A 14,689-nucleotide genomic window follows, 5' to 3' on the forward strand; every position below is an offset into this window, starting at 1 on the left:
TGTTAGAGTATAAATTTATGGCACTTATTCTATTGGTCTCTTCATGCATTCCACACACTTAGATCATTACCAGCATAGTGAACTATTAACTTTCATTGATCTAGTGTCCATTAGTTAAAAAAATAATTTAATTGATTCGATTTAATCTTTTGAACAGTATGACAATTAAAAACACTGTATGTACAATTGAACCAAACCATACTTGCCTACATACATACCATACTAATCATTGCTTCCTGAAAACAAACAACCCATTTCAGTCACCATCTTGAAATTCCCATGATGCCTCAGTGCCTCCTTTATCAGCCTGCATACCTCTGGGTAATTACCACTCACATTTAAGGACCCGGGTGTTTGTGTCCTTATAACCTCCTATTTTAAGTGAAGGCCGGGGCAGGTCCACCTTAACTGCTGTGTTCATTAAAGTAGCACTGAAGCACAGAGTGGGCAAAGGCTGAAGTGGGCGGAGTTCGTCAGGTGAAATTATCCCCCTGGACTCATAGTTTTTCCTCTCCGCTGGGTTGCTAACACTACAGGCTCAGATTACACCTAATCTTTTACCGAAGATATTGGGTTTCTCCTGGGTGGATATCACATATGCACAGATGAGATGAGAGGAAGGCCCAGTGTTGGATTACTGTGATTGTTTGGGTTTTTTAGATATTTTATGGATTACTATTATTCTCACAAGGCGTTGGTTCAGTAAGGACAGAGGCCACAGGTGTTTTTGTGCTTGGAGATCCCAGAGGAGGAGGATGGAAGTGAGGTTCAAAGATCATGTGGTGAGTGCACCTGTTGTAGAAAAATGTGGGAAAATATAATATCATATTGTATTGTCAAAAGTCTCACAATAATATCATGAGGTGTCATAATATATCAAAATTTAAGTTCCTCTGCTTAAATGCATTGTTTCATAGTAGTACTAGGTAATAAACATCGGAAACTACATATCCCATGATTCATTTCAGAGCAGACAACATAATGAAATATGTTTTTTACTAGAATTCTTTAGATTATGATGGTAATAATTCACACCAAATTCTTGTCAGAGTTTTTTTTTTTTTTTTAAAGCATCCTATCTAAAATTATATCAGCCTTTCCAAAATATTGCAATAAATATCGTACTGTATCAAAAGATTTGGATATTGTTACATCCCTTGTATCAATTATTATCAATCATAAGGGTTATATTGTAAGACTACATTTATTTGTCTCTCTATGTGAGATTTCAAGGATGCAACACAAAGTACAAGAACAGCAGTGTAATTAAAAACTTTCAAAATAAATATACAAAATAGAAGAGGTCAAAAAAGTCCCATTGAGAATCTTCTTGAATCTAAGACAAACTGTAAAATACTATCAGCTCTTTTTTTGTAGAAATATTAGTGAATATAATGAAGTCTTTAAAATAAATTTCCTTTTAAGTAGATCTTGTGCCTGCCTGTAGGTGTAATTTTATGTAAGATTAACTACTTAGAAAGGCAATTGCCTAAGCTAAGCCTAAACTAATGTTTTTACAGTTATCAGTTACAGTTGATGTTTTAACATAAATCTCAGTGTTGTCTCCATATTATTTCGGTCAAAACATGAGCCCTGCAGCTGAAGTCTTGCTTTTATTTGAATAAGCAGGTCAGTCTGTGTTTCCTCTGGTTCATCATTAACTCGGACTCCTTCTGTTCACAAATGTTATAGGTGCTGTAATAAAGTAACTTGATAAAGCAAAACAGTAAATGTATAAATAATATATCAGGCTAAATAAGTATCAGTCTAGTATTTTTGCTAGATTTGGTTCAGTCCCAAATTTGACATTATATGCACTTAAAATTTACTTAAAAACTTAACATAAAATGTTTACACTTACTACACTATTACCTGGACCTGTCCTGCAGCATGTAACAAAGTCCTCCCAGCTAGTATTTTGTCAAATACCTTATACAGTGTGTGTGGGTGTGACAACAAGTTTGAATGTTGGCGGTGACTTCATTTCTGCCTACAGTAATCCATGAGCTAGCACAGACATTACGTGGCCTAAATATTCCAGTTTCTAGTTTAGATAAGCAAAGATTCTTCATCAGCGATTGGCCCAGCGGCTCCACCTGCTTAGACTATGAATTCCTCTTCACTACACTGTCAGCCTGCATTTCTGACATACATTTTAAATACATAGTTGGCTAAGAAGAGGCTACAGTTATAGTTTTGTAGAAATTTGAACAGTTTTACATTTGGCTGTATTGAAGTATGTTTTTCAGTGCACACTGTAATTTGCCAGGCATTATCAGATTATTACTTGTATAAATAAGTCAGACTTTCTTGTCTCTGTGTGTCATTTAATTATTTATTATATTAGTTTTCTTAACCTTTTTTTCTTATTTATGTAACAATAATCCTCCAAACCTATTTTGCCTCATTTGAACAAAGATAAAGTCTTTGCTTATTTTACATTTCTACTTTACCCAGTTGTCTCTGAGGGGCCCTCTCTGTGTGTGACTGTGACTTCCCTCAGGTGCAGTTTTATTATTGCTACCACAGGGATATGGGCCCCTCCCCCAAACATGTAGCCCCTCCCCCCACACCGGTCAGGCAGGACAGGTGAGAGCATGTACTACAGGTTAGGAGTACACATATTTTAAACCTTGCATTAAGAGCCACCATCCTCCTTGTAAGCAGATGTATGCACTATAGTAGTCCGCTTTTTCATTATTTGTGGGATTTTACTAATTTGACTTTCTCTTTTCAGAAACCAGGCATGGAGGAGCTGACGATATGGGAACAACATACAATAACATTATCCAAGGTAAGTCTACACTCAAATATTTCATTGATTTTGCAGTAGGTGTTGCACAGGTGATGGGCTAGACTCGGCATAGACCCGTGCTTAGTCCTGACAAACGATCCTAAGACAAGACCTCTTTCAGTTTTGGTCCAGCTGGTTTGATTTTAGTTTTGATCATTTAGTCCAGCTTTAGTTTGCAAATGAATGTTGATTTTGTAAATAATAATCAGGTTTGGTTGGTAAGTTGCTCTTTCTTTAGTGTTGCACATTTTAGATAACAAAGCTAGACGCTTGCCAAATATACAAATGCCATATTATAAATATACAAATGGAAAATTAATTAAAGCCTCCCACTTAATTTGGCAGTTTCATTCATGTACAAATGCTATTTAATGATTGATTAATTTCATTCCTGATCTGAGGCATAGCTTGATACAATACAGGATTGTTTATTGTTCTCTGGGGCTATTGTCAAAGTCTTGGTGCTTGTTTGGTTCAGGACTTCTCTGTTTCAGTGCAGTTTGTGGGAGGAATGTGCAGGGACACACCCTTCACCTCTCTGCTGTCCTGCCACATACTCTTCTCTATGGAATGTGCTCTATCTATGTCACTGTCACCAATACACTAGTACTGCCAATACTGCTTACTACAGGGATGTAAGATTATAAACATATTAAAATTATACAATTTGGATCAGCAGATAGAAATAATCTGTTCATTACTCATGTGTTCCTATCCAGCATTGCATTATTTGTTTTATTTACTTATATATATATTTTTTTTCCATTAAAGTTTATTGGAGACAAAAGGAACAATATATATCATACATTGACACAGCATTTCAATTATAGTCCTTTCTCCTTTTTTTTAAAGTAAATAAAGTCATTGTATTTACATTAGAGAATTTATCAAGCTTGAACAAAAGGAAAAAAGCTTGATAATATTAAAACTAATTATAACAAAACAAAAAAATAAAATAAAATAAAACCATAACAATAATAATAAACAAAATAATATATCTCTGCATATACATGTACATACACCCAGACACATAAACAAACACATACATATATACATATACATACACACACACACATACATATATATATGTATATATACTTACACATACATGCATACACACATGCACACATATACACATACACGGTCAAAAATAAAAATACAATGGCTTCATAGAGTCATACTCAATTAAAGTCGGATCTAAATGGGGCAACAAACATTCTCCAAGTTTTCCAGTAATTGTCAAATTTGTCAAAGTCAAGTCTCATATTAAATATCAGTTTTTCCATTACATAAATGGTGTGAACAACATTTATCCAATCTTCAATGCTCGGAACTTTATCACTAAGCTATTTACTTATATTTCATTTGTATGGGAAATACTTGATGCTTTATTTCTTAATTGTACACATAAAATCAAATTATGACCTTTATACATTATCACATCTCTATTTCATAACTGTTTATCTCCCTGACTGTTTCTGTTTGGTTCCTTCATTGTTAATTTGATCATATTTTGAATAGTCTTATTGTTACTTGTACTAGGATCCCAAAGTGGGATTTGGTTTCGCCCTGTCAGGAGGGAAGGACAAGCCTCACCCGGACAGCGGCGAAACAGCAGTGGTGATCTCAGATGTGCTGCCAAACGGACCAGCCATGGGACGACTCTTGTAAGTGTTTGCATCTCACAAACAGATGATGGATGAAGATAAAAGTCTGCACATCACTTAAACATATACCCTTGTGTACTTTCCAGCACCAAGGATCAGGTGGTCATGGTCAATGGAGTGTCAATGGAGAACGTCCACTCCAACTACACAATTCAAATTCTCAAGACGTGTGGAAAGACAGCAAACATTGTGAGTACAGACAAACCTATGAGACTACAGCCAGACATTAAATTATGATACATGACATACTTTTCTCCTCCCCCAGACGGTAAAGCGCCCTAGAAAGATCCAGATCCCCGCCACTACCACCAGACCAAGCAGATCTGCATCTCACTCCAACCTGCTGGATAACGACACCGCCCGGAGGCCACGCAGGTACTCTGATGGCAGCGACAACCGCGAGTACGACCGGCAGCGGTCTAGAGCACGCAGCTCCTCCCCTGACCGCAACGGACACACACTACCCCTCATGTCCTCTGGATACAAGAGACTGCCCCATGGAGTCACAGAGAAGCCCATCAGGACAACTCTGGTCAAGAAGAGGATTACAGACGGTGAGGAAATGAACTCAAAGTAAGATGGTGATTTAACCATTTTGTCGAATATAATGTTATGTTGCATCTTTAGAGTATGGACTGAAGTTGGGAAGTCAGATTTTCATCAAGCACATGACAGAAACTGGACTAGCTGCAAAGGAGGGCACTCTGCAGGAGGGAGACCTTATTCTCAAAGTAAATATCGATACTGTTAAAGAGAAAATTGCCATATAACAATGGTCTGAAATATTTAAGTTTATGCAAAGTAGTGCTTGTGTGTGCTTCTTTTAATGGCACGTTTACCACAATGTGTCTGTTTTTATTATTTTTCAGATTAATGGCATGGTGACAGAAAACCTATCGTTACTGGAGACAAAGCACCTGGTGGAGAAGAGCAGAGGTAAACTCACCATGACTGTGCTCAGAGACGACCGCAAGTTCCTGGTCAGTATCCCGGAGGTGGTGGACAGCGCCCCCAACAGCGAAGACGAGCGTAAGCGGGAGAGCAGCTCTGAACTTGAGGGTAAAGGCTGTAATTAAATTATGTACCTAGAATGTGCCTTTTTAGGTACAGAGTTTTTCATATTGCCTATTGAACAAATTTAAGATTGTAATACTCTGTTTTATTTGTCAGACATTTCAGACCTGGATGATGACATACCCACACACAGAACACGTCAGCCCGCGAGAGAGAAACGCACTCGCAGGTAACACTCCTCTTACTGTCTCAGCATTCATTAAAATCAAACCTGAATCACCAGTATCACAGAGGTTTCATTTTCAAGATATGGACATTCCTTTGGCCTTACATTGCAAATGAAGGACACCACAATACTATTGACTGACTTTTTAGGATAAAGCAAAAAATAATTGATTCGATTTTATGCCTTGTCTCAGGATTCGAGCTGAACAACCAGTAGCACTGGCTCGCTCTCGGGACGCCTCACCAGTGCGCTCCACTTTACCCCGACCCCCACTGAAAACCTATGCCCCTCGCAGACGTAAGACTGAAATAATTTTAACAGTTACGCACAATGTTAAAACATGACTGCTATACTTATAATCATTTTTTTTGTCCAGCTCCATCTGAATCTGAGTCAGACCGTAGTGCATCTCCACCGCCAAGAAGACATACCCCAGATTTGAGGGACTCCAATAAATACAAGTAAGAATACACAGCAACAATTTTTATTTTTTATATAGGCATTCACTTTTCTGTTTAATTAATTCTAATGTAATTGTTTTTGTGATTCCCAGGAGCTTATCTGGGTTGTCGACATTGCCCAACCCTAAATCCTCTCCTCTGGCCCCCTCCTGGAGCGTAGACCGCCCCTCCTCCACCTCATCTCGACCCCGTAAACCTGTGTCTGAGTCCGACTCGGACCGCAGCCCCTCCCCTCCTCCCACCAGACTGAGCTCCACACTGGATAAATACAAGTAATCTCACCATGTCAAACTAGTGCAAATTTACACGTAAATGCAATAGTAATTATACCGCCTTGGTTTTCCCCTTTCCTCTGCATCTTCTCACAAATGTATTTTCTATGACTCCTCTGTTCTCTGTTCTTCTTTAGTTACTTTTGTCCTGTTGCCGATTGTCTTCTTTTCTTTTTCTTCCAGACCTCTTCCAGATCTGACCTACGCAGGAATGAAATCATCACCCATCCCTGTCCGAAATGAGACCTATCGGAGGGTCAACTCCCCTGTCAGAGCCCCTCCCCCAGGTTGGTGTTCTCTAAAAACAGCACTGTTCAAATATATCCTGGATTCATTGTCACTGTATTTGCATAGTTTGTTTTAGCTGCTGAACAGGTTAGTAATGTTTAATCAAGTTAGTGTTTTTGTCCAAAAATGTTAGGATAAAATTAGAAAAGAATTACATTTAGCTGTCTGATTTCAGTGAGTAATCATTCTGAAAAAGGAAACTGAAACTGTTGTATTACACAAACTACTACAGCAAGGCCACACACCTAACATGATATTTCTGTAACTGATAATGTGAACCATCTTAATACATATTTTTTGTACTCAAGCTATTTTTTAGATTGTATTGTAAAAGCAGCTCTCAAAGTGACAAAAGGAGACTGCTATATGCTGTTTGTATGTAGTATATATAAATAAAGATCGCTCTGTTCTTAAGTCGTGCATATTAACAGCCTGCAGAAAGGTTTATGAGAGTTACAAGTTAGGTTGTTTTAAATATAGGCTCCTCCTTTCATGGCTTAAAAATCAAGTAATCCAGCTTTAACAGGGAATTTTTATTGTAGATACTAACAGATCTGCTTTGTTTTTCTCGCAGACTCTGGGTCGGACTCTGAAGAAAGCGTCGGCCGTCCTCAAAGGCAGAGCACCACGTACAGCCAGGACTCATACAGCAGATACAGGTACACATGACCGGCCCCACCCCTCCCCAAAACACACCGCATCCTCTGGACTGGAGAGCTTTAGACACAAGTTTAATTTAACATTTTAAGTTTTTCATGTGTATTTTGTGATTTTTATTTTTATTTTTTTATATATTTTTGTTTGATTAATTTGCATCCATTTTGTTTTGCTTGTATTCCGTTTGCGATTATGTTTGCATTTGTTGAGCACTGAATAAAATGACTTCAAATAAACCCTGTCATGTATTTGTGCTGATCAAACTTGTGAATTAGATATTCTAAACCTAAACAGTATTCATAATTGAAAGAAATCTGCATGTGTGATACAGCATGTTTATATATACAATCCATATTACCTTTTATCATGGAGGAAAACTAATCCTAATGACATTTGATCAGTCACAAAGCGGTAACAGCGTAAGAGAGAGCATCCCTGGATGTACTCAGGTGAATATTTATCAATAATCATTATTTTCAGTCACAGGTGACCCGCTTAAACCTGACTCAGATCTGTGTCTTCTCTCCCTCACTCCCACCTCCCGCTCTTCTCTTGCAGAGTGCTGCCCGATGTCTCTGTGGACCCCCCCATTTGGAGCAAAACCGGAGCCACAGCCAGCAACGCACCACCCAATGGTACAAAACAATACAAACTGAACAAGTTATTGTCCTGTGTTTTCAAGTTTCATAGACTGTATACTGTTGATTTATTCCAACATACACAGGACAATTAAATGGGAAATTGCTAAATCTAAATTAGTTCACTTGCTTCAGTCACACATATAAACACACTTAATATAATCAGAATAAAAAATAAATGTGTTTTTATTTGATGCAAAAGAGATAAAGATTTAAATCTTTTAAAAGAATCATGTACATTTTAATTAATAGTGTATTCTATGTTTTATTGCAGCCCCTGAGACGGAGTCAGAGGCAAGTTATGCGTCAGTGCCACGAAAAGAGTCGACCAACAGTGACGTCTCCAACACCAACGCCAACAACCGGTACAGGTGAAACCTTTTTTTCAGTTTGAACACACACACAGACACACACACAGAGTCATGCACTGTGATGAATATTCACTGTTGAGTCTTCAGTTTAATCACCTATTTACCTTCACAATAAAAATTTTACAACTTCCTGTAACACACTACACTGCTGCTATTTAAAAACTTGGTAATTAAAGTTTAACCTGAATTTGGTGGATTATAGAAGCAGTGACCGTTTGATCATTTACTTGTGTATTAATATGTATTTTATTAAATACATTTATAAGAGGTATGATTCATTCACAAGTAAATGGTTTAGTTTAGCACTTTAGCACAGATTGTGTATTTACAGGAAATCTGGTCGTTTTTTTGATATTTGTAAACCAACCTACGTGAATTTACTGTGTTATATGAAACCACTTTGATCATTTTGAAGAAAGCAACCCTCCAGGGCACCTACCTGCACCAGTGTAAATTGACACTGACAAGATTTCTGTGTAACTGCTCTAACACAAACACAGGTGCGAGGTTACTGGTACCAAGTGGTGCATGTGACTGGAAATACAGCAGTAATTGGATCCTTTAGGCTCCACATTACACCTGTCAAATTAGATTATAACAAAGTGTTTTGCTTCTTCCAGAGTCCTTCCTGAGTCCAGTGTAGTCCCTGTGAAACAGGAGGCACCTCAGCGTGCCCGATCTCCCACTAGACCGCCCCCTGATGGTCAGTTTGATCATTACAAATGTACAAGTCAAGTTCTTATCTCTATCTGTATATAGTTGTAAAAATACTTTTTTATTATTATTTTAAATTCAGATTCATCAGAGTCAGACCAGCTTTTCCATCTTCGTCGTTCAGGCAGTTCTGAGCGAGAGGACAGCCACCCCAGGTAAAACTAAATACAAATATTTGTGTAAATAATTTCACTGTTCTATTCCTCAACTGCTTTGTCATTTACAGTAGCACTTTTTATAATTTTATCTTTATTTGTTCACAATTGCCCCTTTTAATCTCCAATTATCATTATTAATTAAAGGAAAATCAGTGTTCCTGCTCATACACGTGTTTTATTAATTTATCACAGTGCTCCTCGCGCTAATAACCGAATGGGCACTGGGACCTCTGGAATTTCAGTGAAGAGCAACCCGCCAATCTACTGTAAGTTCCTGTCAGCTTGTTTTTACACATAAATAATGTGTATTTATTAGAAAATGCAGTCACATAAATGTATATTTCTACTTTCCACAGCCAAGCCTGCAGAGGAGCCTATCTACTTGCTACCTCCAGATTCTTATCCAGCCACGACACCAGGGTAAGCAAAAAACATGAATTATCTCCATACAGCTATTATTATAAGCTGCTAACATGTGTATTTGTGATTCTCTGTTGTTCAGGTACAGCTCGGATGTCCGCACAGTGTCCTTCATCAAAGAGGGCAGTGTTGGGCTGAGGCTGGTCGGAGGAAACGATGTGGGAATTTTTGTGGGTGGAGTTCAACCGAACAGCCCCGCTTACGAACAGGGCATGAAGGAGGGCGACCAGATAATGCAGGTGACAGAATGATACCAATATTTCTCTATAATAACGCTCTGACTAATGACTCAAGAAGGGAACAAAACACAGTCTTATTGGGATTTTTATTTATTGGTAGGGATATTAAGGAAGTAAGCATCTTGTCATCGTTGTTTATGTGATGTAAGTTTAAAATAGTTTAAAGTTTAAGATATGACAAGAGACTACTGGCCTTGTAAAAATAAATAAATAAATACGGATGACATGATTACTTAAATTTTTATTTGATTCTTAGTTGAGTAAGTGTGTTCCTTGTTGACACATTTTCATGACTAAACAGCTGTTATATGAGTGGAGTGTAGACAGGCATGTGTGTGTGAACCAAATAGATAAACAACTATTGTTAATAGTGTTGTATTTGGTTGTATTTGTTAAACTGTATACACTGGTCTGAATGTTATGCCTGATCTCTATATACAGATAAATGATTGTATGCCTTGAATTATTGTTGTGTATACTTTTAGGTGAATAAAGTTGATTTTGGGCATTTCACACGGGAAGAAGCGGCAAACTTCCTTCTCAATATTAAGAGTGGGGAACGTGTGGAGATTGGCACACAGAATAAAATGGACCGTAAGTTTAAAAAAAATAAAAATCTTAATTGAATCATTGTATTTCTATCATTAGACTAAAACATATTAATTTCTATTTACAGTTTATAAGAAGATTATTAAATCTAATTTGGGAGACAACTTCTACGTGCGTACACATTACGACCATGAAGCAGAGGGTCCCATCGGCCTGAGCTTCACCAGAGGAGAAGTGTTCAGGATCGTGGACACAATGTACAAGGGGAAGCTGGGCAACTGGATGGCCATTCGAATGGGCAACGACCTGCACGAGCTGGACAAAGGTACCATCCCCAACCAGGCCAGGTAAGAAATGACTATATTCGTAAGTAACTTAAATAATGACTATCTTTGTTTGCATAAAATAATTACATAAAAATATTCAGGTGTAGTTTAGTAAGCAAGTAATTAAGTAAGTCTGGTTACAAGGATAATACCAAGAATAAATAAAGTCCACCTTGCCAAAAAAAAAAAAAAAAACATTTTTAAAACTAAAAATACATTAAAATGAAATATCCATCGGATTTTTTTTATTTTATTTACTTTTTAATTTACTTTCCTTACATTGTGACAAATAAAGGTTATTTTATTTTCCTCAGGTATATGTATTAATTTATTTTTAGGTATCAAAACAAGCATACAAAAAATTCAAATTATATTACATCTTGCAGGGCTGAGAAGTTGGCCGCCATGGAGCAGGCACAGCGGGCTATTGGAGTCAGAACCAAGACTGACTCTGGACCGAGAGCAGAGTTCTGGAAAATCCGAGGTCTCCGTGGAAACAAAAAGAACGACAAGATGAGGCGGACGCGGGACGACCTGCTGCAGCTCACCATACAGGGCAAATTCCCCGCCTATGAGAGGGTTCTGCTCAGAGAAGGTTTGTGTAGGATTTTATTCAGGTTTCCTGAGGTCCTAAAAGGATGAGGCAGTAAAAGTGTTTTTGTTTTTTTTATTACCAGTAAAAGTGGAAATCTTGGTATTTACAAAGACTCAATTTAATTTCACATAAATCTGTCTTGTGTAATATGTCAATGTTAATTAAATTAGTGCAACCTGGTAAAACTTGTAATTTTTTGTACAGCCAATTTCAAACGGCCAATCGTCATTCTGGGTCCTCTCAATGACATTGCGATGGAGAAGTTGGCTCGGGAAATGCCTGATGAGTATGAAGTGGCAGGTTAGTGCTCTGTCTCCTTAAATCATTACAAATGCAAAGACATAGTATGCCAACCAGGTTTTGTATCTGTGTAAAATGTATCTTTATAATGTATAATCACAGAGATGGTGCCTCGCAGTGGATCTGGAGACAGTTCCTCAACAGTCATTAAACTGGACACTGTGAGGAGGATAGCAGAGAAGGTCAGTATATTAAAGAGGTGTAAGTGACAGAAATGTTCTTGATCCTTTTGCAGTGATTCTGTTAATCATCCAATAAAAAAAACAAAAAACTGAATTTAACTATACTGTATATCAAATGCTCCATTTCACTTGTGTTTAGGACAAGCACCCCCTGCTGGATATCACTCCTACTGCAATAGAGAGACTTAATTACATCCAGTATCATCCAATGGTGTTGTTCTTGGACCCTCATAGCAGAAAAGACGTGAAAGCCATGAGGCATAGGTACAGCCCCAACTCCAACAAGAGCTCCAGACGCCTTTATGCCCAGGCGCTCAAACTTAGGAAGCACTGCAGCCATTTATTCTCTGGTAATTAACATCTGGTTTATAAATGTTCTGTGTTTACTGACATTATTATTATTATTAGTCTGTAGGCATAATTAGATTAGTTTTATTTAGGTATGGCTCTGTACCTGGATGCTTTTGTCACTTTTTCATCTCCTTTAAAAAAAACAAAAAAAAAACAAAAACAAAACAAAACTGTACTCTTTTTGTCTCTAGCTCGTATTGACCTGCAGCCTCACAATCATGTCTGGTATGAGGCTCTGAAAGATAAAATTCGTCATCAACAGTCTAAACCCGTCTGGGTTTCTGAAGTTACGGTAAGAACCATAAGCATTAAATATTCTAATCTATTGTGGTTTAGAATTCAGGACACTGAAGAGTAAAGCGGCTTGGTTTGTTGATGTGGTATAAAGTGGAAACCATAAAATTAAAAAAATTGTTCCAAAGACAACTGAGTAATCATTTTGAGTAGATAAAAATCTCAAATAAATTATGTTATGGATGAATACAAAATGTACAACCAAAAATTTATAAAAAATAGATCATGCTAACCTAATGCCTGAAATTAAATTTCTTGTTTCATTTTAATAAGTGTGGCCTGCCCTAAACTTTTTATCACTCTGTCTTTGCAGTTGGAGGCTGGAGGGGAGCAGGACCTGGATGCCCTGGACCAAACCACATCAGACTATCTGAGTGCAGCCAGTGACCTGGAGGACACAGACGGAGAAGCATTCACTGACGACGCCTACACTGACAACGAGGACCTGGAAGAGGCATACCCCATCCAGGATACGTCCCGAGCTCCACGCGCCTCCAGGGTGGCTGGCTCTGCTTTAGCCCGCTCCTCTGAGCCTGCCTACAGGGACCCTGATCAGCACTCAGACATCGACTCCCAGAGAGATTCTAGAGAAATCCCACCCCTAATGCATGTTCCTGAACCTAGAACCTACAGACAGGAGCAGTATAGTCCCCCACGAAGTCCTGCTGAAGAAGAAACAGTTCACCGCAGTTTTACAGACTCTGACTTCAGTGCTTTGGATGTAATTCAACCCACCACCCCCTCTGATGGACCCCCTGACTTTGTGGCCCCAGATCCCACCCTGAGGTACTCTGTGAATGAGCAGTCAGCAGATGAGGAAGATGACGAAGACAGGGAGGATGCACAGCTTGCAAGTCTGTCTGCAATTGAGGAGAAACTGGAGCAGGTATTTTAATTAAACAATTGAATCTACTTAACAAAGTAAATTACAAGGCTGCAACCATATAGAAGATGGGCAAGACAAAACAAATATGAATGTCAGAAAAAAAATATTAGAATATACATGCACCACAAAATTGACTCTTTAAGTGAGCTTTAAGTCATGTTAGAGTGTTGTTACCACCTCAAAAACATATCTGGTGTTGCGTTATGTTTCATTTGCAAACTTTTGAGTAATCCTGGTCATCCAGCTGTAGTTTTCAAGTTAATAGCTCCCTTTTTATCTTTTGTTCTGTAAAGATTGGTAATTCTAGGGCTGAAATTATCCAAATGATTCTAGTAAAGGTGTATGGATCTTAAAAACACAGTGGAGCACTTCCTTCTTGTATTACCACATGTCATCACAAGGTAGAACAACAAAACAAAACTCCAGGTTTTGATGAGGAAACAGCATTATTACTTAGATCAGAAAATAGCATAATATGGGCCCTTTAATGGTACATGCATAGTGGGATTTATTTTAGATGACTTCTGATGTTTTTGATGAACTGTGTATAAATATATAATGGGTTGTTGAAACTGGCAAATTGAAAGCATGCCTCTCTTTTAATATTTTGTATAGTAAAAAACAATCTCTGTTTCTGCCTCGTTCAAGGCTCGTCAGGCCGAACCACAAGCACAACCGGAGGACAAGAAAGCCCCAACATTCATAGTGTAAGTGAAAGAAAACTGCTGTATAAACTACAACTTCTACCTGAGTATATTTGAGACAAAATATTTACTGTTTCTCCCACAGACTGGCTCACCATCACCAGGCGGTTCAGTTCAGACGCACACAGATCAGAGGCAGTGATAGCTCAGATGACGACGATGATGTGGATGATGATGATGAGACTGACGACATTGAATGGGGCCCAGCCACTGAACTATAGAAACTTTTACAAAAACAAGAAAAAATGACAATTAAAATTATTTCACTCCCTGAACTACTGGATGTTACCAGATAAACAGATGGAGCTCATGCAACATTTTGAGGTTTAGTTTTTTAATGGACAATCTAATATAAATAAATGTAAATCTATAACAGCATTGCAGCATCTTCCAATAAGGTTTCTCATGGGTTCTATTTGCTACTATGGCCCACTTCATTTAACTACAGCCTGTATTAGATAAGTTTGCTCAGTGATGGTCACTTACACAAAAAGTACTTACATATTTGTACAACATTTTAATATTGTGAGAAGATGTATTAAATAAACGTTTCTGTGCTCCTTTTTATATTAAATACCTGAAT

At 37.9% G+C, this 14,689-nt stretch overlaps 1 protein-coding gene across 2 annotated transcripts; it reads left to right on the top strand.

Moving 5' to 3' along the window:
- The first annotated feature begins 555 nt into the window (after positions 1–555).
- On the top strand, positions 556–14,682 carry tjp3 (tight junction protein 3). 2 transcript variants are annotated; one of them, XM_055164467.1, is made up of 30 exons: positions 556–782; positions 2,738–2,794; positions 4,337–4,461; positions 4,548–4,650; positions 4,727–5,015; positions 5,089–5,192; positions 5,331–5,520; positions 5,632–5,704; positions 5,895–5,998; positions 6,078–6,162; positions 6,255–6,434; positions 6,618–6,721; positions 7,297–7,381; positions 7,938–8,014; positions 8,292–8,388; positions 9,009–9,091; positions 9,185–9,257; positions 9,453–9,526; positions 9,617–9,680; positions 9,763–9,919; positions 10,405–10,513; positions 10,596–10,815; positions 11,181–11,389; positions 11,594–11,689; positions 11,792–11,871; positions 12,011–12,221; positions 12,414–12,514; positions 12,830–13,402; positions 14,051–14,109; positions 14,192–14,682. In XM_055164467.1, the coding sequence occupies exons 1-30, from the start codon at positions 756–758 to the stop codon at positions 14,325–14,327; spliced, it is 3,945 nt and encodes a 1,314-aa protein (XP_055020442.1). In that variant the 5' UTR covers positions 556–755; the 3' UTR covers positions 14,328–14,682. The 2 variants fall into 2 exon arrangements, with proteins under 2 accessions (XP_055020442.1, XP_055020443.1); XM_055164468.1 differs by having other exon boundaries at positions 8,292–8,382.
- The last annotated feature ends 7 nt before the right edge of the window (positions 14,683–14,689 follow it).

Source organism: Boleophthalmus pectinirostris, unplaced genomic scaffold, assembly GCF_026225935.1.
Source record: "Boleophthalmus pectinirostris isolate CB_2022bp ecotype Guang Dong unplaced genomic scaffold, ASM2622593v1 HiC_scaffold_7, whole genome shotgun sequence".
NCBI lineage: Eukaryota > Metazoa > Chordata > Actinopteri > Gobiiformes > Gobiidae > Boleophthalmus > Boleophthalmus pectinirostris.